General features: G+C 42.6%; 1 protein-coding gene across 1 annotated transcript in view; it reads left to right on the top strand.

Annotated features, from left to right (window-relative positions):
• Window positions 1–22,500, top strand: part of sema3b (sema domain, immunoglobulin domain (Ig), short basic domain, secreted, (semaphorin) 3B) — a 140,946-nt gene that overhangs the window by 86,836 nt on the left and 31,610 nt on the right. The window contains exons 3-4 of the mRNA XM_083770170.1: window positions 15,716–15,873; window positions 17,811–17,873. Of these exons, the coding sequence (XP_083626296.1) occupies window positions 15,716–15,873; window positions 17,811–17,873 (221 nt within the window). The remainder of the gene's footprint in view (window positions 1–15,715; window positions 15,874–17,810; window positions 17,874–22,500) is intronic.

The following is a 22,500-nucleotide window of genomic DNA, read 5'->3' as shown; positions in this document are numbered from 1 at the left end:
GGGATTTTAGCAGTTTTTGACAAGGGGGCGGGGGCATTCGAGCATGGGGCTAAATATGTATTTTTTAACACAATTTTACTGTGATTTATTTTTTTATGGTTTACTATAGTCCTAATAAACGCCAGGAAATTACATCTGGCCACAAAAGATCACGGGATCTATTGAATGTGACAAACATATTGAGCCTACTGTATACATACAGTATAAGCCTTCCCCCAGTAGGCTACCTTCACATTCAATAGATCCTGTGATCTTCTGTGGCCAGATGTAATTTCCTGACGTTTATTAGGACTATAGTAAACCATAAAAAAAGAAATCATCATAAAATTGTGTTAAAAAATACATATTTAGACCCATGCTCGAATGCCCCCGCCCCCTGTCAAAAACAGCTAAAATCCCCAAAAACTAAAGAAAGCAGCAAATGAAAAAAGATTAACACTCATCTTTTACTTTATCTAATAACAAACTAAAACATGAACCTTGGTTGAAAAAAACTAAAGTTGTCCTTTAAGTACACAATCCACTTATTGTTCATTGGTGAAAATGAGTGTTGGAACGGCCAGAGTTGGGTGCATTTGATACCTGTGCGGTATTTGAACTGGTACGTCTGAGTGTGTGTGTGAGTGAGTGAGTGTGTGTGAGTGTGTGCGACGTGCGTCCTTGTAGTTGTGTATTCGCTCAGATTGAGGTGTTGTAAAGGGATATGTGTGTTTGACAGTATAGCAGATCCTCTCAGCAAACACTATCTGCTATCTACAATTATAATCGTAACCCCTAGGCTAGTGTATGGCATGTGCCACTTACTGTACGTTACGTACATGTTCGTACCCCCCCCCCCCCCCCCCCCCCCAATCCATACAGTATATGAAAGCGGCGACCGTCAATTTACCTTTTAGTATTTGCTCCCGTTGCTATGGAGAGCCTCCGTCCTCACCAGCTATGGGATTTTGAAATCCAGCTCCATTGAGCCTCCATTATAACAGGATTTTGTATCTTGTATCTCTAAAGCTTCGAGCGCTGTCCGTGGTGAGCTGTCGCACATCCCAACGATCGTAAATCCATTTGTGACTTTGTCTCGTGTCGCTGCGGACATGTTCAACTGTTTGTAACGAGAGCTAAGGCGTATGAGCTTACGGGTAACGATCAATGTCCTCACAACAACAGCCCCCACCTCACTGAATAACCCGGAAATGAAACGAGGATCGTAGAGTGAGAGCGGACAGGTGGCACAGGTTAGGTGTGCTTATGCTAACACCTAGTGGCAATAACAGAGTTAAAGGGGGGAAAAGATTATACTCTCTCCCCCTCCTCTCTCTCTCCCTCCTCTGTCTGTCACTGTCTCTCCGACCTTGCTCCACAATAGCCGTTAAGTTGTACTCGTTTCACACATGCACATACACACCTATACGCACCCAAACAGATACTATACAAGCACAAACATAACAAAATATACAATCTATCATGGAAATATTTGCACACACAGACACACAAATTGCACGCACGCACACATGCACGCATGCACGCATGCACCAAGACATACTCAAAGAAATTGGAGAAACTTTGCTGATATACACAGATACAGCACATGCACACAGTCGGACACACACACACACACACACACACACACACACACACACACACGTCACACATGCAGCCTCGCTCTGGTTCATGTGATAGTCAGCCATATCCTTTTTACAATAAACACCCCTGAACAGTAGCCAACCGTAATTTGTGGTTGCTGTTATTCTTGGCTGGGCTTTGAGCCACACAGACATCACACACACACACACACACACACACACACACACACACACACACACACACACACACACACACACGCGCGTGGCGGCAGCGTTGTGTTTCATCTCTGGAGTATTGTGAGATATAAGATGCCGGCTCAGCGCCCGACACAACCACATAAACCAGCGATCTGTTCCATTTGCAAGAGCCAGCAATTACAGCCTTTACTAAACACACCAAGGACTTACGTCTCTGTGAAGGCCCCGACGCAACCAATCAATTACACTGAGCCTTGTATTTAGACAGAGGTAGACAGTATACATGTAGGAGACAGGAACAGGCTATGCTTGTTGCAGAGAGCAGATCAAGGTCAGTGCTTCACTGAAGCACACTTCCGCTTCTATCTAGACTGCATGCACATCATCATTAGGAGTCAAATGTTTTCATTTCGGTTAGCACGTCAACGTGTTGAGACACTTTCAAAGTGGTCACTTTGTAGAAGTTTTCCTTTTTGAGGGGCAGCTTTTGTCTCGACACGTCTCGATATTTGCCATTTGACGATGAAAGGAGAAATTCCGCCAAATATGACATACATTTGTGGCAACACAAACATCAGATGCCATTGATGACAATGGCATCTATTTATTTTATATCATATGTAGACCAACAAATCGGCTAACCATTTCTCTAACCATAATTCAGTTCAATTCAGTTCAATGAGAGGATAAATTAGTCATGTGCCTCAAATATGATGTAAATTTAGTCCCCACACGTCTCGATATTTGCCATTGACAGAAATTACGGTCAAATGTCTGCCAAATATGATGTAAATTTGTGGCAACACAAACATTAAATGCCATTGACAATGAAGGGGAAATGTATGTCATATGTAGACAAATTGGCTAACCAATCACATAAATTCAGTTGTTCATGAGATGATGTATAATGATAAGAGCGCCCCTCACTTCACACGTATGGAATATGGAATGTCAGAACAGGTCAGCTCCATATATGGAGATCTAAGGGTGGCAACCGGGGCAGTGTCTTGAGTGTACAGGGTTTGATGAGGGCCAGGTAGGGCCATTTTCGGGCCTTTGAAAACTCTAGTTTTCGCCGGCTGCCGGGCGCAGCTGCACAAATAACTTTGGGGCAGGCCCGACTAGAGTTTAAATGGACAGGTATCAGTCAAAAGGGAGACATTGAAGTGGAAGGATGGATGGGGAAGGATCAACATATTGAATGTCAGAACAGGTTCTGACATACATCCATATACTAATATTGATTTACTATTTACTATCATCCCTGATGATGTCACGTGATGTCACAAGACCTGGGCACCATATATGGAGGCTTTCCCCATGTATGGGGATTTTGAGTGATGTACTGACTGACTGACTGACTGACGGGAAATGCACAATTTCGGTCGCATTAACTTTCAAGGTAGCCTAATTTAAAATCAAGGCCGACTCCTTTATTTTCCTTTTTATTTAAGCACAAGCTGTAACAGAGTAGGCCTATATCGTTGCTTTGCAAATGTTTCCATGCCAAGGGCCCCCAAATAGCCATAGCCTTTAGCCTCTGGATATAGAAAAAATGGCAACAAAAAAAGAAAAGAGAAAATGGCCAATCTAGAAGTGCCCAACACATTGATGTGACGTCACGTTTGTAGATCACAACTCTTTTCATAAATGAAAAAAAACAGTGGAGGGAATCACTAAATGTTCACACAGGCTAGAGTGTGTGCTTGTGTGTGAGCTTGCCTGCGTGCGTGTGTGCAACTAATATTCACACATCTTTTACACTTAGTACAAGTGCTGTACTGGAATGTCTATAGCCCGTTCTTTACACTTTTAACAATATCTTCTTCCAACACACACAGTGACTGAGCAGTGGCTCAGGGGTAGAGTGACCGGATGGAAACCGCAAGGTTGCCAGTTCAAACCCGGGCTCCCCCAGAGTTAGTGTTGAAGTGTCCTTGAGCAAGACACTGAACCCCTAATTGCTCCCGATATGCAGGTTGGTGCCTTGCATGGTTTCCTCCGCCATCGGTGTGTGAATGTGCGTGTGGATGGGTGAATGTAATGCACAGTCTATGTAAAGGTGTGTGAATGTGTGTGTGAATGGGGGAATGTAATGCACAGTCTATGTAAAGGTGTGTGTGTGTGAATGGGGGAATGTAATGCACAGTCTATGTAAAGGTGTGTGTGTGAATGGGGGAATGTAATGCACAGTCTATGTAAAGGTGTGTGAATGTGTGTGTGAATGGGGGAATGTAATGCACAGTCTATGTAAAGGTGTGTGAATGTGTGTGTGAATGGGGGAATGTAATGCACAGTCTATGTAAAGGTGTGTGAATGTGTGTGTGAATGGGGGAATGTAATGCACAGTCTATGTAAAGGTGTGTGAATGTGTGTGTGAATGGGGGAATGTAATGCACAGTCTATGTAAAGGTGTGTGTGTGAATGGGGGAATGTAATGCACAGTCTATGTAAAGGTGTGTGAATGTGTGTGTGAATGGGGGAATGTAATGCACAATCTTATGTAAAGCGCCTTGGATAAAAGCGCTATATATAAATGCACCATTTACAGTACCATTTATGTATCTCGTTTGGATCAATCTTCTTCAGCCTAAGCTAATATAGGGTATGTATGCTATGCATGCTGTCACTATTAAACAGACCGACGTAATGAATACGACACATCGATTTGAGCATCATAGGAAAGGAGCTACAGTAGATCAAGAAAACAAGTGAACAATGAAAGACCCACAGGCAGGGACCCATGTCAGGCAGGGACCCATGTCAGGCAGGGACCCATGTCAGGCAGGGACCCATGTCAGGCAGGGACCCATGTCAGGCAGGGACCCATCCCTCCATGTCAGGCAGGGACCCATGTCAGGCAGGGACCCATGTCATTCCATCAGGCAGGGACCAGGCAGGGACCCATGCCATTCCACCAGGCAGGGACCAGGCAGGGACCAGGCAGGGACCCATGCCATTCCACCAGGCAGGGACCAGGCAGGGACCAGGCAGGGACCCATGTCATTCCACCAGGCAGGGACCCATGCCATTCCACCAGGCAGAGACCAGGCAGGGACCAGGCAGGGACCCATGTCATTCCACCAGGCAGGGACCCATGTCATTCCATCAGGCAGGGACCAGGCAGGGACCCATGTCATTCCACCAGGCAGGGACCAGGCAGGGACCCATGTCATTCCACCAGGCAGGGACCAGGCAGGGACCCATGCCATTCCACCAGGCAGGGACCAGGCAGGGACCCATGCCATTCCACCAGGCAGGGACCAGGCAGGGACCCATGCCATTCCACCAGGCAGGGACCAGGCAGGGACCCATGTCATTCCACCAGGCAGGGACCAGGCAGGGACCAGGCAGGGACCCATGTCATTCCACCAGGCAGGGACCAGGCAGGGACCAGGCAGGGACCCATGTCATTCCAAATCCTGTAACTATTACATACTTCTGAAGGCAACTCTAGGGTTTTTTTTTCCACTGGCTGGAGCTCAACTATTATAGCTTATGTCTACTAATTCAAACCGAACTGTCTTAGGTAGTGTTTTCCTCCAGAATGAGCTCTTGGCAGGAATAGCCGTGGCTGTGAAGCGGCACTTCAGGGCCTTGTGACACTAAAACTTTCCATTGAGACCAATACGGTTTCATTGCTGCTCTCGATGAGTTACAGGTCCTTATGAAACACAGGACTCTACGGCTCCACCGCCTGGCAGGAGAACAGCTGGAGGGCACAGTTAGAAGAACTAAAATGGCATTCACTTCTAGTCATTTTTACTAGTTGACTAGTTGTTTAACTACCTATTATGTAAAAAAATATATACATATTTTTTTGGGAATACATATTTGTACATTTAAAAACTGTGTACATTGGTGACCATAACTATAATCTACCTGATCTTAAGGCCTACAAAATCGGGAAGAAACCTTCTTCTTATCAACTAGTCAACTAGTAACAACAAGGTTGACTAGTGGATTTACTAGTGACTAGTTGCTTAACTCAATGTCTGCCAAGGACTTAATTAATGCCGCATGCGGCCCGCGGATCACCAGTTTGACACCCCTGCGGCCTAGTCTATACATAGTGAACTAATAGTCGACCGGGTTTGTTCTGTATCGTACAAAGGTTCGCTCCCCCTACAAAGGGAATCTCAGTTCAAGTCATTGGTGCCATTCCTGAGTGTTAGTTTGTACATTTGAACAGCAAAGCTTTAACTTTTGACTCCTTTAACTTCATGTGACTTGGGGTTTAGAATGTAATGAAAAGATCAAATGTGGGTCAGTGGACTTAGTAGTTAGCAGTTTTATGTTCTCATATAAATCCTGCTTTAGAAACCAACTGGCCTTGGCTTCGTTTGACAGAACATTCATATAAAGTTTTGACACTAGATACGTGCATGCATGCATGCCAGATACAGACATGGGTGCGTTCATACACACGCACACACGCACACGCACTCAATACACATACACACACTGACACTTTCTCTCCGTCAAACACATTGCATCCTCACACAGATAACTATATATTATTATCTTTTATTTGCTTTTAACATTTCATTTACATACAGTTGTAAAATGCAAGTTAAATACATTCCCTAACTGAACAATTTCAAACCCTTCCCCGACCCTTCCTAGTACAAGAAAACTATCAAATGCATGTTTTACTTTATGACCATGGTTATCTGTGCTACCACATGAATAAAATAAACATGACAACAAAAAGGAAGGACAAGCAGACAAAAAATAAAAATAAAAATAAATAAATAAATAAACAACAACAATCTCTGTTATGCTTCAAATATTTCTCTCCAGTTCATGTCCCATATTTGGTATGTAATCCATTGCCCGACCCCAGATCTTCTGAAAGTGTAATAATTTTCCTTTCACGTTATACATGATTTTTTCTGGTGTGCAATAGGATAGTAGTTCTGCCCACCATTGTTTAGTCGGGGGAGGGGGTTCAGATTTCCAATGACAAAGAATACATTTTTTTGCAGCAGACATTGCTAACAGAGTAAATTTCTTCTCAAAGGTGTCAAGGTTACTCAGCATAGAGACATCACCCAGCATAGCTATTCGTGCGTCAGGAGTCACAGTTTTTCCAATAATTTTTGAAAGTTGTTCAAATATGAATTTCCAATAATAATTTAGCTTCCGGCAATTCCAGAACGTGTGGATTAGGTCTCCTTTAACATGTTGACATCGAAGACAATTGGGTGATGTCTCGTGGCTAAATTGATATAATCTGTGAGGTGTATAATAAATTCTGTGTATTATGTTAAATTGAATTAACCTATGGTTGGAGTTTGTTAAAGTTGTTTGGGAGTTCTGGAGCAATGACTGCCATTCTTTCATGGTATATTTGTGTTTAATGTCTTTTTCCCATTTATTTTTTTGTTGTAGCATTTTATCATCTTTCTGCTCAGTGTTCATCAGTGTGTAAATTTTAGATATGAGGCCCTTTGATGATTTTGTAGTGTTAAACAGTTTCTCAATTGGTGTTTCAGACATATGGGGATAGCTATAACTGTTATTTTTTATCCAATTCCGTATCTGTAGGTATTTAAAAAAGTTGGATGAAGGTAAATTATATTTCGTTCTCAGGGAATTAAAATCAGAAAAGATGCTTTGGTTATACAAGTCTCTTATTTCACTGATTCCCTTGGTTCTCCAGTTTTCAGATATTCCATCACTAATAATTTTGGGGACACAAGGATTGTTCCACAGAGGCATGCTCATTAACAAGTTGTTTTGTTTTCCCATTAGTTTAATAGTTTCTTTCCAACATGCAAAGGTGTGATGTATAATCTGGTTTTTAGTGATAGAGTTAAGGGTTTTTTGCGTGTCTATAAAGGGGATTACCTGTGGTGGAATAGGATGGATTATGTTTTCTTCCAGTTTAACCCATGCTGGTGTGGGCAGGCTCTCACTGTTGAGCCAACACCAAATAACACGTGATTGACAGGCTAGGTAATACAGTCTGAAGTTGGGGAGGTTTAAACCCCCTTTATTCAGGGGAGCCTGTAGTGCTTTTAGTCTGATCCTAGCCCGTTTCTGGGACCACAAAAACATTGAGATGATTTTGTTCAGTGATGTAAACAAGCTTGGTGGGCAGCTAAGTGGGATTGACTGGAACAAATAAATTAGTTTGGGCAGAACATTCATCTTAACCACATTAACACGTCCTATCAAGGAAATTGGTAGGTCTTTCCATTTGTATAGGTCGGTTTTGATTTTTTCCATAATAGGTAAATAGTTATTTTGGTATATTTGGGTCAGATCGTTAGATATTTGGATTCCCAGGTATTTGAAGCTTTTTGGTGCCCATTTAAAATGGGTAACCAATGGGTGGGTATTGTGAGTGGTAACACTATTGAGTGGCATTATTTCACTCTTGTCATAATTTATCGTGTAACCAGATATGGCACTGTATGCCTCTAATATGCTGAGTAATTGCGGCAAGGATTTATCTGGTTGGGTAATATAAATTAGTAAATCATCACAATATAGTGAGAGTTTGGATTCGTTTGTTCCAGTCTTTATGCCACTTACATTGCTGTTGTTCCGTATTGCCACCGCCAGCGGTTCAATGGCCACGGCGAACAGATATACGGAGAGTGGGCACCCCTGTCGTACTCCACGTCCCAATTGGAAGGGTTTGGAAAGTATACCATTTGTCAATACTTGTGCCTTCGGAGAGCAATAGAGCATCTTAATATAATTAATAAAGACATCACCAAAATTCATCTGCTTCAGAGTATAAAAAAGATATTCAAATTCTATTGTATCAAAGGCTTTTCGAGCATCCATCGAGATTACAAATCTTGAGTCATTCGTTTGTTTAGAGAGTTCAATGATATGAAAAAGTTTTCTGATATTGTCAGAACCCTGTCGCTGCTGAATAAAACCTGTCTGATCCTCGTGGATTAAGTGAGACATCACAGGGTCCATTCTTAGTGCGAGTGCTTTAGAAAATATTTTATAATCCACATTTAGCATTGACAGGGGCCTATAGGAGTCACAAAGTTGTTTATCCTTAGAGGGTTTAGGAAGTACATTGATTGTTGCTAATTCTAGACTTGGTGGCAATTTGCCGTTATTGAGACTGTCTTTGAGCATGTCCATATAAGGGCGGATTAATTTATTTATGAACAGTTTATAAAATTCGGCAGGTAGGCCGTCGGGACCGGGAGCTTTGCCCGTTTGCAATGAGTTAATAGCCTTGTTGATTTCTTCCCTTGATATTGCTGTTTCAAGGGAAGTTCTGACTTCTACAGGAAGCTTAGTAATTGGTAAGGTTCCCAGGAAATCCTCACATTTTGTAGCAGTTGATTCTTGGTTTTCAGACTTATATAGATTGTGGTAGAAACTTTCAAAACGCTGGTTTATCTCTTCAGGTTTATGTAATACATCACCATCCTTAGATTTGATTGAGTCTATTGTTTTTGCCATCTCTTCTTTTCTTATTTGCCAGCTGAGAAGTTTGCCGGTTTTGTCCCCCTTTTCATAGTAGTGGTATTTAGTTCTAGCCATGTCTGCTTCTACTTGGCTAGTGGTTAAATTGCTATATTCAAGCCGCTTTTTTACTAGTATGTGAAGAATTTCTGCTCTATTGGTTTCAGCATGTTTTTTCTCTAGTTCGTGGATTTCTTTGTCTAGTGTATTTAGATACTGTCTACTTTTTTTTTGTTTAGAAGCTCCAAAAGACGTTATCTGACCTCTTAGGAAAGCTTTCAGTGTCTCCCAGATTATGCTTGGGGAGGCGGAGTTTTCATTAATTGTTAAAAAGTCGTCGATTTGCTTTTCTAGGAAGTTAACAAAATCTGGGTCGTTAAGGAGATATGGCTTGAATCTCCAACGCTTAGTTTTAGGTTTGTCCAAATGTTGTTTCACCTTCAATTTCAATGGACAGTGATCCGATATTGTAGAGGCTAAATATTTACATTCAATTACATTGTGTAGTAGTGATTTAGTTGTTAAAAACAAGTCTAATCTGGAATAAGTGTCATGGACCACAGAATGAAATGAGTATTCCCTTTCCAGTGGGTTAAGTACTCTCCAAACATCGACTAAACCCATTTCAGACATACCATCCCTTACTACTTTAGCTGCAGTACTTAATGGCTGGGGGTTCCTATTAGATCTATCTGATGTGCTCAGTGTTAAATTATAGTCACCTCCAAGGATACATGTGCCATAGTTTTGTGCAGAGGATAATAAAATGTTCCTAAAAAAGGGTGCATCGTCTTTGTTGGGGCCATATAGATTAATAAGTGTAAATGGTTCGTGATTTATGTCACATTTGAGGATTATCCATCTACCAGCAGTATCTTTTTCTTGAGAACGTATTTTTAGATTCAACTGTTTGTGACATAGTATGGCCACCCCTCTTGATCTGGAATTAAATGAGGAATAAAATACTGACCCAACCCAATCTCTTTGCAACTTCACATGCTCTGCATCAGTCAAGTGGCTTTCCTGAATAAATGCAATGCTGCAATCTTGATTCTTTAAATAGTTGAGTATCTTTTTCCTTTTAATGGGATTATTGATGCCCTTAACATTGAAGGACATAAATGTCAGAGTGCTAGTCATCTAAAATCATTTTCAATATCTGCTTTAATAGGGGTTTAATTGTGGTTTTGTTATAGAGATTGCAGCATTCCATTTGTACGTGAGTGCGCGTGTGTGTTTTTGCGCACACACACACACACACACGTTTACAGTGCATATGTCTACAATTAGTCATTCCAGTTGTGCCATACAGTCTGTCATAATTCACGAGGTCACATGCATTGAGTTCATGAAGATAATGTGTATTTGTACTAGTTCCCCCCCCACCCTTCACATCCCCCCATACCCTCCCCAAACAGAAAGTAAACCACAACATAGGCTCACTAGTCCTATATTTCCCTACTTGGCTCCCTGTTAACTTCCCCTTTAAATTGCCAGGTGGCACACCACTATTTGAACCAGGCTGTGGGGCGCTAAATAAACAACAAAAAAAATAAATAAAAATAAAATAAAATAAAACTAAGAAACCAACAATACAAGCAAGCAAACGGTTCAGTAATAAGGCGGAAAAATAAATAATTAAATAAATAATTATAAATAAAAAGGCTACCAATTTTACTTCAGGTCAGGTGTTTTTTTTTTTTTTTTTTTTTTTTTTTTTTTGTTTTGTATTTTTTTTTTAATGATTTATGAGCCTACATGATCTAACTATCCTTTCCCATTGCAAAGGCTACGAGAAGAAACAAAAATGCAAAGTTCTACAACTATAGTTGCCCACCAACACCCTAAAAAGTAAAATATCCACCCCAAAGAAAGAAAAAAAAAAATATATATATATGATTGAATGTGATAAAACAAGGGAAAAAGAAAAATATATAAACACCACAAGCAGTCAAGAGCAAAACAACTAGAAATTAACCATTACGTTTGTTTTTATCAGTTTAGATACTTGTCCTTTAATTATCCACGTTCAAGGTTGTTTCTGAATTTTCTAATAGCTCATTTAGTAATGTGTGTGTCTTAGTTTTGGCTACTTATCTCATCATCTCACGGTGTTTGTCTTGGTAGTAGGGGGAACTTCAGTTGCCCTTGCCCCCCCAGTCATTTCATCCTGGCGCCGGGCCTGATCTGCCCGCTTTCAGCCTCATTCAAGTCCACGGATGAAATCTTGTGCGGCTTCTGGGGAATGAAAATCACGGGGGGTCCCGCCGTGTTCGACTCTTAGTATTGCTGGGTGTCTCATTGAGTAAGACAGGTTTTTAGATCTGAGTATGCGTTTCACGTCGTCAAACAGCTTGCGTTTCTTCATCACCTCCTGGCTGAAGTGACTGTAAAAGTTTATCCTGCTTCTGGTGGTTTCCTCGGTCCCGCCATAGTACAGTTCTCCCTTCTCCCTCGCCAGGCGCATGATGGTGTCTTTTTGTTGAGCTCGTAGTAGTTTCAGTAGTATTGGTCTAGGCTTGCTGGGGTTTGGTTGTTTTAATTTCAAGCGATACGCGCTGTCAATCAGCACGGGGCCGCCGAGCTTTTCTTCACCAAACAGCCAAAGTAGAAAAGCGGCTAAGAAGCCGACGAGGTCCTGTTTCTCTACTGTCTCTGGTAGCCCCTCCAAACGAACGACTGTGCGCAATGAGTTGTCTTCATACTGTTGGACTTTTCGTTTTACAGCAGTCATCTCTTTTTCTAGTTTAGTGATTGTTTCGTGAGCCGTCTGGATGTTGTCCTCGTTGCTGCTGACTCGTTGCTGCACTTCTTCCACTTGTTCGGCAAGCGTCGTCATCGAGCCTCTAATTGTTTCCAAACTGGTTTGAATATCAGTTGTCTTTTTATCAAACTGTTGGAGCAGTTCAGTTCTGCTTTGCTGGATGGCGTTCCACAATGTTTGTAAGGTGATTTCACCTGTAGCCATTGCGGCCATGTTGTGCTGTAGGCTGTAGAAGACCAGTGTTTGTAGCTCCGTTTGTTGGCTGGGTCTGCTGCTTCTCAGAAGGTTCCTTGCTTCTTGTTTGCCGGTTCCAAAGTTTACAAAAGAGTAGTGTCGTTTAGTTTAAAATGAAGTAATCATTTCGGTTGGTATAGCGCTTATAATTTAGTTTTTTAAAATAAAAGTGGTGAGCCCTGTGCACCTGCCTCACACCTATGCGGCCATCTTGGATCTGCTACACAGATAACTATAGTGCTCAAACTGCCTTCAGTTAACTATACAAGAAGCTAAAAATAACGTTGTACATATACTCCCAGACCTTCAAGACAAGCTTTTTGGCCAGGCGTCCACTGAATCGGGAGAGCTAAAAATCCAGTGACTGTGAGAGGTACCAGAGGCCACAGTCAGTCAGTCAACTGGCAGGGTTTAGTATTATTATTTTGGGATGTCGGCGCCATCACATCCATATATATGATGATGATATGGTGATATTGTTGAGTGGTTGTGTGTGAATGTGAGCATGCTGAATAAGCACCATCACATCCATAGTGATATTGTTGAGTGGTTGTGTGTGAATGTGAGCATGCTGAATAAGCACCATCACATCCATAGTGATATTTTTGAGTGGTTGTTTGTGAATGTGAGCATGCTGAATAAGCACCATCACATCCATAGTGATATTTTTGAGTGGTTGTTTGTGAATGTGAGCATGCTGAATAAGCACCATCACATCCATAGTGATATTTTTGAGTGGTTGTTTGTGAATGTGAGCATGCTGAATAAGCACCATCACATCCATAGTGATATTTTTGAGTGGTTGTTTGAATGTGAGCATGCTGAATAAGCACCATCACATCCATAGTGATATTTTTGAGTGGTTGTTTGAATGTGAGCATGCTGAATAAGCACCATCACATCCATAGTGATATTTTTGAGTGGTTGTTTGAATGTGAGCATGCTGAATAAGCACCATCACATCCATAGTGATATTGTTGAGTGGTTGTTTGTGAATGTGAGCATGCTGAATAAGCACCATCACATCCATAGTGATATTTTTGAGTGGTTGTGTGTGAATGTGAGCATGCTGAATAAGCACCATCACATCCATAGTGATATTGTTGAGTGGTTGTGTGTGAATGTGAGCATGCTGAATAAGCACCATCACATCCATAGTGATATTTTTGAGTGGTTGTTTGAATGTGAGCATGCTGAATAAGCACCATCACATCCATAGTGATATTTTTGAGTGGTTGTTTGAATGTGAGCATGCTGAATAAGCACCATCACATCCATAGTGATATTGTTGAGTGGTTGTGTGTGAATGTGAGCATGCTGAATAAGCACCATCACATCCATAGTGATATTTTTGAGTGGTTGTTTGTGAATGTGAGCATGCTGAATAAGCACCATCACATCCATAGTGATATTTTTGAGTGGTTGTTTGTGAATGTGAGCATGCTGAATAAGCACCATCACATCCATAGTGATATTTTTGAGTGGTTGTTTGAATGTGAGCATGCTGAATAAGCACCATCACATCCATAGTGATATTTTTGAGTGGTTGTTTGAATGTGAGCATGCTGAATAAGCACCATCACATCCATAGTGATATTTTTGAGTGGTTGTTTGAATGTGAGCATGCTGAATAAGCACCATCACATCCATAGTGATATTGTTGAGTGGTTGTGTGTGAATGTGAGCATGCTGAATAAGCACCATCACATCCATAGTGATATTTTTGAGTGGTTGTTTGAATGTGAGCATGCTGAATAAGCACCATCACATCCATAGTGATATTTTTGAGTGGTTGTTTGAATGTGAGCATGCTGAATAAGCACCATCACATCCATAGTGATATTGTTGAGTGGTTGTTTGTGAATGTGAGCATGCTGAATAAGCACCATCACATCCATAGTGATATTTTTGAGTGGTTGTGTGTGAATGTGAGCATGCTGAATAAGCACCATCACATCCATAGTGATATGTTTGAGTGGTTGTTTGAATGTGAGCATGCTGAATAAGCACCATCACATCCATAGTGATATTTTTGAGTGGTTGTTTGAATGTGAGCATGCTGAATAAGCACCATCACATCCATAGTGATATTGTTGAGTGGTTGTTTGTGAATGTGAGCATGCTGAATAAGCACCATCACATCCATAGTGATATTTTTGAGTGGTTGTGTGTGAATGTGAGCATGCTGAATAAGCACCATCACATCCATAGTGATATTGTTGAGTGGTTGTGTGTGAATGTGAGCATGCTGAATAAGCACCATCACATCCATAGTGATATTTTTGAGTGGTTGTTTGAATGTGAGCATGCTGAATAAGCACCATCACATCCATAGTGATATTTTTGAGTGGTTGTTTGAATGTGAGCATGCTGAATAAGCACCATCACATCCATAGTGATATTGTTGAGTGGTTGTTTGTGAATGTGAGCATGCTGAATAAGCACCATCACATCCATAGTGATATTGTTGAGTGGTTGTGTGTGAATGTGAGCATGCTGAATAAGCAACATCACATCCATAGTGATATTGTTGAGTGGTTGTGTGTGAATGTGAGCATGCTGAATAAGCACCATCACATCCATAGTGATATTGTTGAGTGGTTGTGTGTGAATGTGAGCATGCTGAATAAGCACCATCACATCCATAGTGATATTGTTGAGTGGTTGTGTGTGAATGTGAGCATGCTGTGATCGATGTGATCGATGTTTGGAGACACACCAGGTGTGTGTGATGTCTAACCCATTTAGACCTGAGGCCGATTCTTTTTTAAAGGCTTCTAAATCCTAAGAGTTTTCTTGAAAAACCTATGTTTCTATATCGGTGGTTCTCAAACAATTTCATGTCAAGGAAACTATAGGCTTTGTAATTGGCCGCTGACCCCCATCTGAAAATATGTTGTTCCAGGCATCCCCCCCCCCCCCCCCCCCCCCAAGAAGCAAAGATTTGATTTAAAAACGTCCACTGTGAAAGACATATATTCAAAGATTTGTGCCACTTTTTTATTTTTAAAGAATAGCAGATCTACAAGCTCTATTTTAGTATTTTTCAATAGCTATAAAGTATAACATGCTTAAAATACCAAAAGGGGGTTCTCCCTCCTGTCCTTAGTAGTGGGTTCTAATGGGGGGGTCCATCTGATGTGTTCCAGAGCTGCAGCAGTTCCATGGGGTGCGGAGGTTCTAATGGTTCTAATGGTTGTAATGGTTCTAATGGGTCCATCATGATGTGTTCCAGAGCTGCAGCAGTTCCATGGGGTTCTGAGGTTCTAATGGTTCTAATGGTTGTAATGGTTCTAATGGGTCCATCATGATGTGTTCCAGAGCTGCAGCAATTCCATGGGGTTCTGAGGTTCTAATGGTTCTAATGGTTGTAATGGTTCTAATGGGTCCATCATGATGTGTTCCAGAGCTGCAGCAGTTCCATGGGGTTCTGAGGTTCTAATGGTTCTAATGGTTGTAATGGTTCTAATGGGTCCATCATGATGTGTTCCAGAGCTGCAGCAGTTCCATGGGGTGCGGAGGTTTGAGCTGGAGCGTTCGTGCTGCTTCAGCGCCCTGCTGCTGGACGAGGAGCGGGGCAGACTCTTCGTGGGGGCCAGGAACTTCCTGCTGTCGCTCTCGCTGGACAACATCGCAAAGCAGGAGCAGAAGGTTGGTCACAAATCACTAAAAAAGAGCTCGCCGAATAGCTTAGCAGAGTTTGACGTTTGATGACCTCATGGAACCTGATCATATACTGTAACCCCTCGGGTTACTATATGCGACTTATCTTCTCATTGGCTGCCGCATTGACCTATTTGTCATTGGCTGCCTCGTCTCTAGGCAACCACACACTTTTTGCCTCTAGCTAGTTTATGATTTATTTTCTCTATTATTAAGGTTATTGTATAGGCTATCGGTCAATTTGTATGTGTGGTGTGGAGGGGGGGGCGGGGGATGCGAGACATGGCCAAAGCATTTTCGGGGTTTTCCAGCCAAAAAAACGTTGACAGTGGATCAGGAGGTAGACAGTGGCCCAGTTCGATCGCTGTGGGCTCCCCAGAGTTGGTGTCGAAGTGTCCTTGCATTGAGCAAGACACTGAACCCCTAATTGAGTAGGGGTTAAAACTTATCCCCCGATGAGTAGGTGCCATCAGTGTTTGAGTGTGTGCTATATAAAAAAAAAAATATATATATATATATATATTTATTTATTTTTACTGCGTGACAAGCTACAAAAGCTACCAACACGTTGAGCGGGCCTCAACTATTTTGAGCGCTCCAGTGGCTCCTGTGACCTGAATACATTGCCACTGAGAATGTTACTGTACTGTATATACCATTGTTGGGAGGTCTTACATGAAGGTACAGACATTTACGAGAGAGAGAGAGAGAGAGAGGGATAATAAAGGAGTGACTGAGTATGTGAAATATGTGGTTAATATAGACAGAGGTAGCGATAAGGAGCGCAAGAAAAGAAAAGGAATCTGGGAAAGAATGTTGAGGTGATTTCTATCTGGCTGACCTACCTTGATGGATATTTCTACCATCCAATCAGCATCAAGATCAGAAGTGAAAGTGTCAGGTTTTATGTAAAACTTTGCTTTGCGCACGCAGACACACACACACACACACACACACACACACACACACACACACACACACACACACACACACACACACACACTGACACACACACACAGACACACACACACACACACACACACGCACACTCACACACACATGCACACACACACACACACACACACACACACACACACACACACACACACACACACACACACACACACACACACACACACATACACTTATCAAAGTGGGCTCTATTAAGACTGAGACGCACTGGCACCTACACTGGATTTGATATTGGCCTGACTTCAACCTGTTAGCAGAAATATGATCACACACTTCAATCCGCACGCGCTGTCTGATACACAGTACACACTGAATAGACATGAAGCTCAACGCCTTAAGTATACCGACATGTGTACAGAAGTATGGACTTGTGCGTATCACACAACCCATAACTGCATACAGTACACACAGCACACCCTGCAACACGTAAACCTGCATCTGACAGTGTCTGCATGCACAGACTGAGTTATGACTGTGGTGCGTCAGATGAGATTTGATAGAGCAGTTGTTTTTTTTTCACATTTTGGAGCTCTTGATTTTTTGGTCAGGGTGTGCACTAGGTCTTTCTGTTGTCTTTTACAGCATGGTTATGTGGATTTTTAACTATGGCGTGTGGACACGTGGATCGGTGTGGTGTGCAAGTGTAGAAGCGATTTAAAGGCTGAGGGGAGGAGAAATGGAGGAGAGGAGGCCAGGGCATGGTGACGATGCAGCTTCGTTGGCTCGCAGGAGAGAATAATTGGAGGAGAGAGAGAGTAGTTTGTAGAGTTTGTAGAGAGGTAGAGAACAGCCACTGTTGGCTGAAAGAAGCGCTGAGGTCATGTCGTACACTTGGTTATCGTGATCAAACAAAAACTTTCTGAAAGTGGAACAAGGTGCATGAAGCTATTATCAGATACTGTATACATGTGGTCAGCATGCATGCCATCTGAACTTTGACCTCTGTATTCCAGATATACTGGCCTGCCCCTGTTGACTGGAGGGAGGAATGCAACTGGGCTGGCAAGGACATCAATGTAAGTAGACTCTTCTCTTCTCTTCTCTTCTCTTCTCTTCTCTTCTCTTCTCTTCTCTTCTCTTCTCTTCTCTTCTCTTCTCTTCTCTTCTCTTCTCTTCTCTTCTCTTCTCTTCTCTTCTCTTCTCTTCTCTTCTCTTCTCTTCTCTTCTCTTCTCTTCTCTTCTCTTCTCTTCTCTTCTCTTCTCCTACACTCCTACACTCCTACACTGTGTGTATACTATCCTTCAAGCATCCATCCTTTAAGCATCAGTCATGCACTTCCCATCACGGGACATTTATTTTACATCACATCTGCACACAGTTGAACAAACAGAAGCCTTTCGTGTGTGTGTGTGTGTGTGTGTGTGTGTGTGTGTGTGTGTGTGTGTGTGTGTGTGTGTGTGTGTGTGTGTGTGTGTGTGTGTGTGTGTGTGTGTGTGTGTGTGTGTGTGTGTGTGTGTGTGTGTGTGTGTGTGTGTGTGTGTGTGTGTGTGTGTGTGTGTGTGTGTGTGTGCGTGCACGTGTGTGCACGTGAGTGCACTGCAACTGTCCACTCCTACTCAATACAGCACGATACAACTTTACAAGTCATTAATCATGGGACTTCTGCTCACAAGTCCTGAACACAAAGTATAAATATACTGTTAAGTAACACACCTACAGGACAGCTCTGTTTTGAAAGCTGTTCTGTGGTCAGAACACTCCCTTCCTTTGTGACTGCATTGACATAATGGCCTCTTCAAATAGAATAGTGGAAAAGTCCACTATAGATTCACGGTGAGCAAATGTTAAAGACAGGTAATATAAAGTCAAATCCACAGTGTTCTTTTATTTGTACAAACCCTTGCCAGGGGATTTGGTTCCATTTGTACACTCTCAGATTTTGACAGTATGCTACTGTATATGCTCCGTAACACAACATACCATAACAACAACATAACATCCTGTAGTCGATACATCGCACAACGTGTTCCACGATTTGCCCAGTTTCTGCGTCTCGCCTACTGTACAGCATCGCCACAATTGTGATTATTGTTTTTATATATTGTTTTGTTGATGAAAGAACAGAGTACTGACATTCCACCAAATCCCCACCAATGATTTATTTCGTTACAAAGTCGCAGGATAAAACAATTAAGATCTCTTAAATGAAAATTAGTTAGGACCTGAATATAAGATTCAAATCACACCTGTGTGTAGTGTAGTGTAGTGTAGTGTAGTGTAGTGTAGTGTAGTGTAGTGTAGTGTAATGGAGTGAGTAGTGGAGTGAGTGTGTAGTGTGGTGTGGCGTAGCGTAGCGTACCGTACCGTGTGGGGGTCCCGGGGGGGAGGGGGGGGGTCCCTGCAACATCCAGACCCCCCAGGAAAGCGGGGCCTTTCTCAGAGTGACAGAGTTACCGCGTTGCTGCGTTCCGTGCTCGGACACGTACGTACGTAAGTACACAGACACGCATACGGACACACGCATAGCTGTGTAATGGAGTGGAAGCACCGCTCAAAAAAAGAGTTCGACTGTAACACGGAGCATGTAACATTGACCCTGGGAGTGTTTAAATGAACACTCTGTATCCACCCTGTGTCATTATGAAGAGTGATGTAAGCATGGAGGAGGATGGTCGGGTCAGGAGGTAAGGGTTTGGCTGCCCTTGGCTGACCCAAACTTAGAGCCTATAGACCACCCAGGACTATATTACACATAATCCTCCATAGTGTGTGTGTGTGTGTGTGTGTGTGTGTGTGTGTGTGTGTGTGTGTGTGTGTGTGTGTGTGTGTGTGTGTGTGTGTGTGTGTGTGTGTGTGTGTGTGTGTGTGTGTGTGTGTGTGTGTGTGTGTGTGTGTGTGTGTGTAAAACAAACCCCTCATCAGTGTGATTACACAGCTGTAACAGAGAGACAACGGCCTCCATTCATACATAGACTCCAGTTTCACCTGACCAGTAGCGTGTGTGTGTGTGTGTGTGTGTGTGTGTGTGTGTGCGCGCGTGTGTGCTTACACGTTTCTCTGTGTGGGCTTATGTCACAGACTGTGTCTTGTGTCAGTTTTAAAGAAGTAGCTATAGTGACAGTTGAGAGGGGAGTGGTGAAGAGAATAAATTACCTTACTCCAGAGAGAGAGAGAGAGATAAACAGAGGAAGAGAAAGAGAAAGAGAGACGATAAAAATAGCATTACGGGAATCGACAAGTACAATGTTGTGTTGAGAGGTCTTGTCTCCAGGTGGGGTTCTGTTACCAGGTGGGGTTCTGTTACCAGGTGGGGTTCTGTTACCGCCTGTGTGTTCCTCTATATCAGGGGTTCTCAACCCGTCGTTTTTTTTCTTTTTTTGCAACTGAATGGCTGGAAAATGTAAATGAAGAGTTTACATATAGTACACATAGTCATGCATACACTTTCCATAATGATTATATCTGGTTTCAGTATTTATTTATGGTGTATTGTCTTATAAGGTTATTGTAGCAGTCAATTTATATTGGGGGTTGGGAGGGGGCGGGGCGGGGCGGGGGTCCCGAGACATTGCCAAAGCATTTCCGGGGGTCCCCGGCCAAAAACGTTGAGAACCCCTGCTCTATATTTATATATTGATCGCCACACACACATCTCTGAAGTAGTGTTTACCTCAAGCATAGGCCTATTTTGAACAATCATCAAGGTTCAGCCCACTTCCTCACAACAGTATAGTATCATTGCTGTCGGGCGGAAACTGTGTATGTCCAAAACCGTTTTATATTATTATTTTAAAAACATTTTAAACTAGTGGAGCACACCGGTCCATATAGGGATATCCCTTTGGTCTAGTGGTTAAGATGTGGTTAAGACTTTCACGCAGGAGACCCGAGTTCGAATCTCGAGTGTTACATACAGTATGCACTACTGTTGTATGATGAAGTGGAGCAAGTTATGAAAATATATATAAATTATGTCTGTCTGTCTGTCTGTCTGATACGAGGTTTCTGTCTGACAAGAAAGCGTAACACAGTCATTTAAAGTATTGTTTTTTATTTTACTTATTTGCCTATTAGTACATTTTGATGGACACACACATATTTTAGCATGACTTTGATACATTTAACAAAGGTCTGACGACCACCTAAACTGCCTATTATCTCTATCACACACACACACACACACACACACACACACACACACTGAGAACTTAGTTGACCTCACATTTTGACCCTAATGTGTCTCAGCAGGAAAGCCCTAAATCTTTCTCTCTCTCTCTGTCTGTCTGTCCCTCTCACCATCTCTTCTCCTTCTCTTCATCTCTGTGTGTCTGTCCCTCTCACCATCTCTTCTCCTTCTCTCTCTCTGTGTGTCTGTCCCTCTCACCATCTCTTCTCCTTCTCTTCATCTCTGTCTGTCTGTCCCTCTCACCATCTCTTCTCCTTCTCTTCATCTCTGTCTGTCTGTCCCTCTCACCATCTCTTCTCCTTCTCTTCATCTCTGTCTGTCTGTCCCTCTCACCATCTCTTCTCCTTCTCTTCATCTCTGTCTGTCTGTCCCTCTCACCATCTCTTCTCCTTCTCTCTCTCTGTCTGTCTGTCCCTCTCACCATCTCTTCTCCTTCTCTCTCTCTCTCTCTCTCTCTCTCTGTCTGTCTGTCCCTCTCACCATCTCTTCTCCTTCTCTCTCTCTCTGTCTGTCTGTCCCTCTCACCATCTCTTCTCCTTCTCTTCATCTCTGTCTGTCTGTCCCTCTCACCATCTCTTCTCCTTCTCTCTCTCTGTGTGTCTGTCCCTCTCACCATCTCTTCTCCTTCTCTTCATCTCTGTCTGTCTGTCCCTCTCACCATCTCTTCTCCTTCTCTTCATCTCTGTCTGTCTGTCCCTCTCACCATCTCTTCTCCTTCTCTTCATCTCTGTCTGTCTGTCCCTCTCACCATCTCTTCTCCTTCTCTTCATCTCTGTCTGTCTGTCCCTCTCACCATCTCTTCTCCTTCTCTTCATCTCTGTGTGTCCGTTCATCACTCTTTCCCTGTCCACCTTCATATACCTTTCTCTCTTTCTCTTCCATTTGTCCTTCTGTATCTCTCCTCATGTCTGCCCTTCTTTTCCTCTCTCTGTCACTGTATATCACTCCTATCCTCTACCCCACCTCTTCAACTCTCTCTCTCCGTTCTTCCCAGGCTCTTATACCTCATACCTCCCGTTGTTGGTTGTCTGTGAACCAGAAGTTTCAGTTTTTTTATTTTACGACCTCTCCGGTCCATCCCTCTTCTTTCAGTATTTGTGGCCTTCCGTCCCGTTCCGCCCCTTTGTCTGTTTTCCTTTTTTTTTATCGAGGGAAAAATGGCCTTTCACGAGCTTTTTGTCTCATGAAAATAAATGGAAAACACTGCGCTCGACCTCTTGACTCCTCCCGCTGTCGGAGAGAACCAGAATTCTGTCTCTCTGACTCCCTGCAGCCCTGTGTCATCGTCTCCATCTGTCTCACCGTCTCCATCTGTCACTGGCCTTCTCCACGTGTCTACAACCTTTCTCTCACTCTGTCTCTTTTCCCCTATTTCTCACTGTAAAAACAGAATTATGAAAAACTTAAGCGGGGGCTTCGAAACTCACTTCTGAAATGTTGTATACTGTATACTATCGGCTGTTTGTCACAAATACAAACCTTTTGGAGCATTCAAAGCCGAGTTGTGAGCCCGCAC

This window comes from Protomyctophum parallelum, assembly GCF_964188405.1.
Source record: "Protomyctophum parallelum genome assembly, chromosome: 7".
NCBI classification, from domain to species: Eukaryota; Metazoa; Chordata; class Actinopteri; order Myctophiformes; family Myctophidae; genus Protomyctophum; species Protomyctophum parallelum.
The sequence above is the reverse complement of the archived record's forward strand: the minus strand, read 5'-3'. Positions and strand labels throughout refer to the sequence as shown.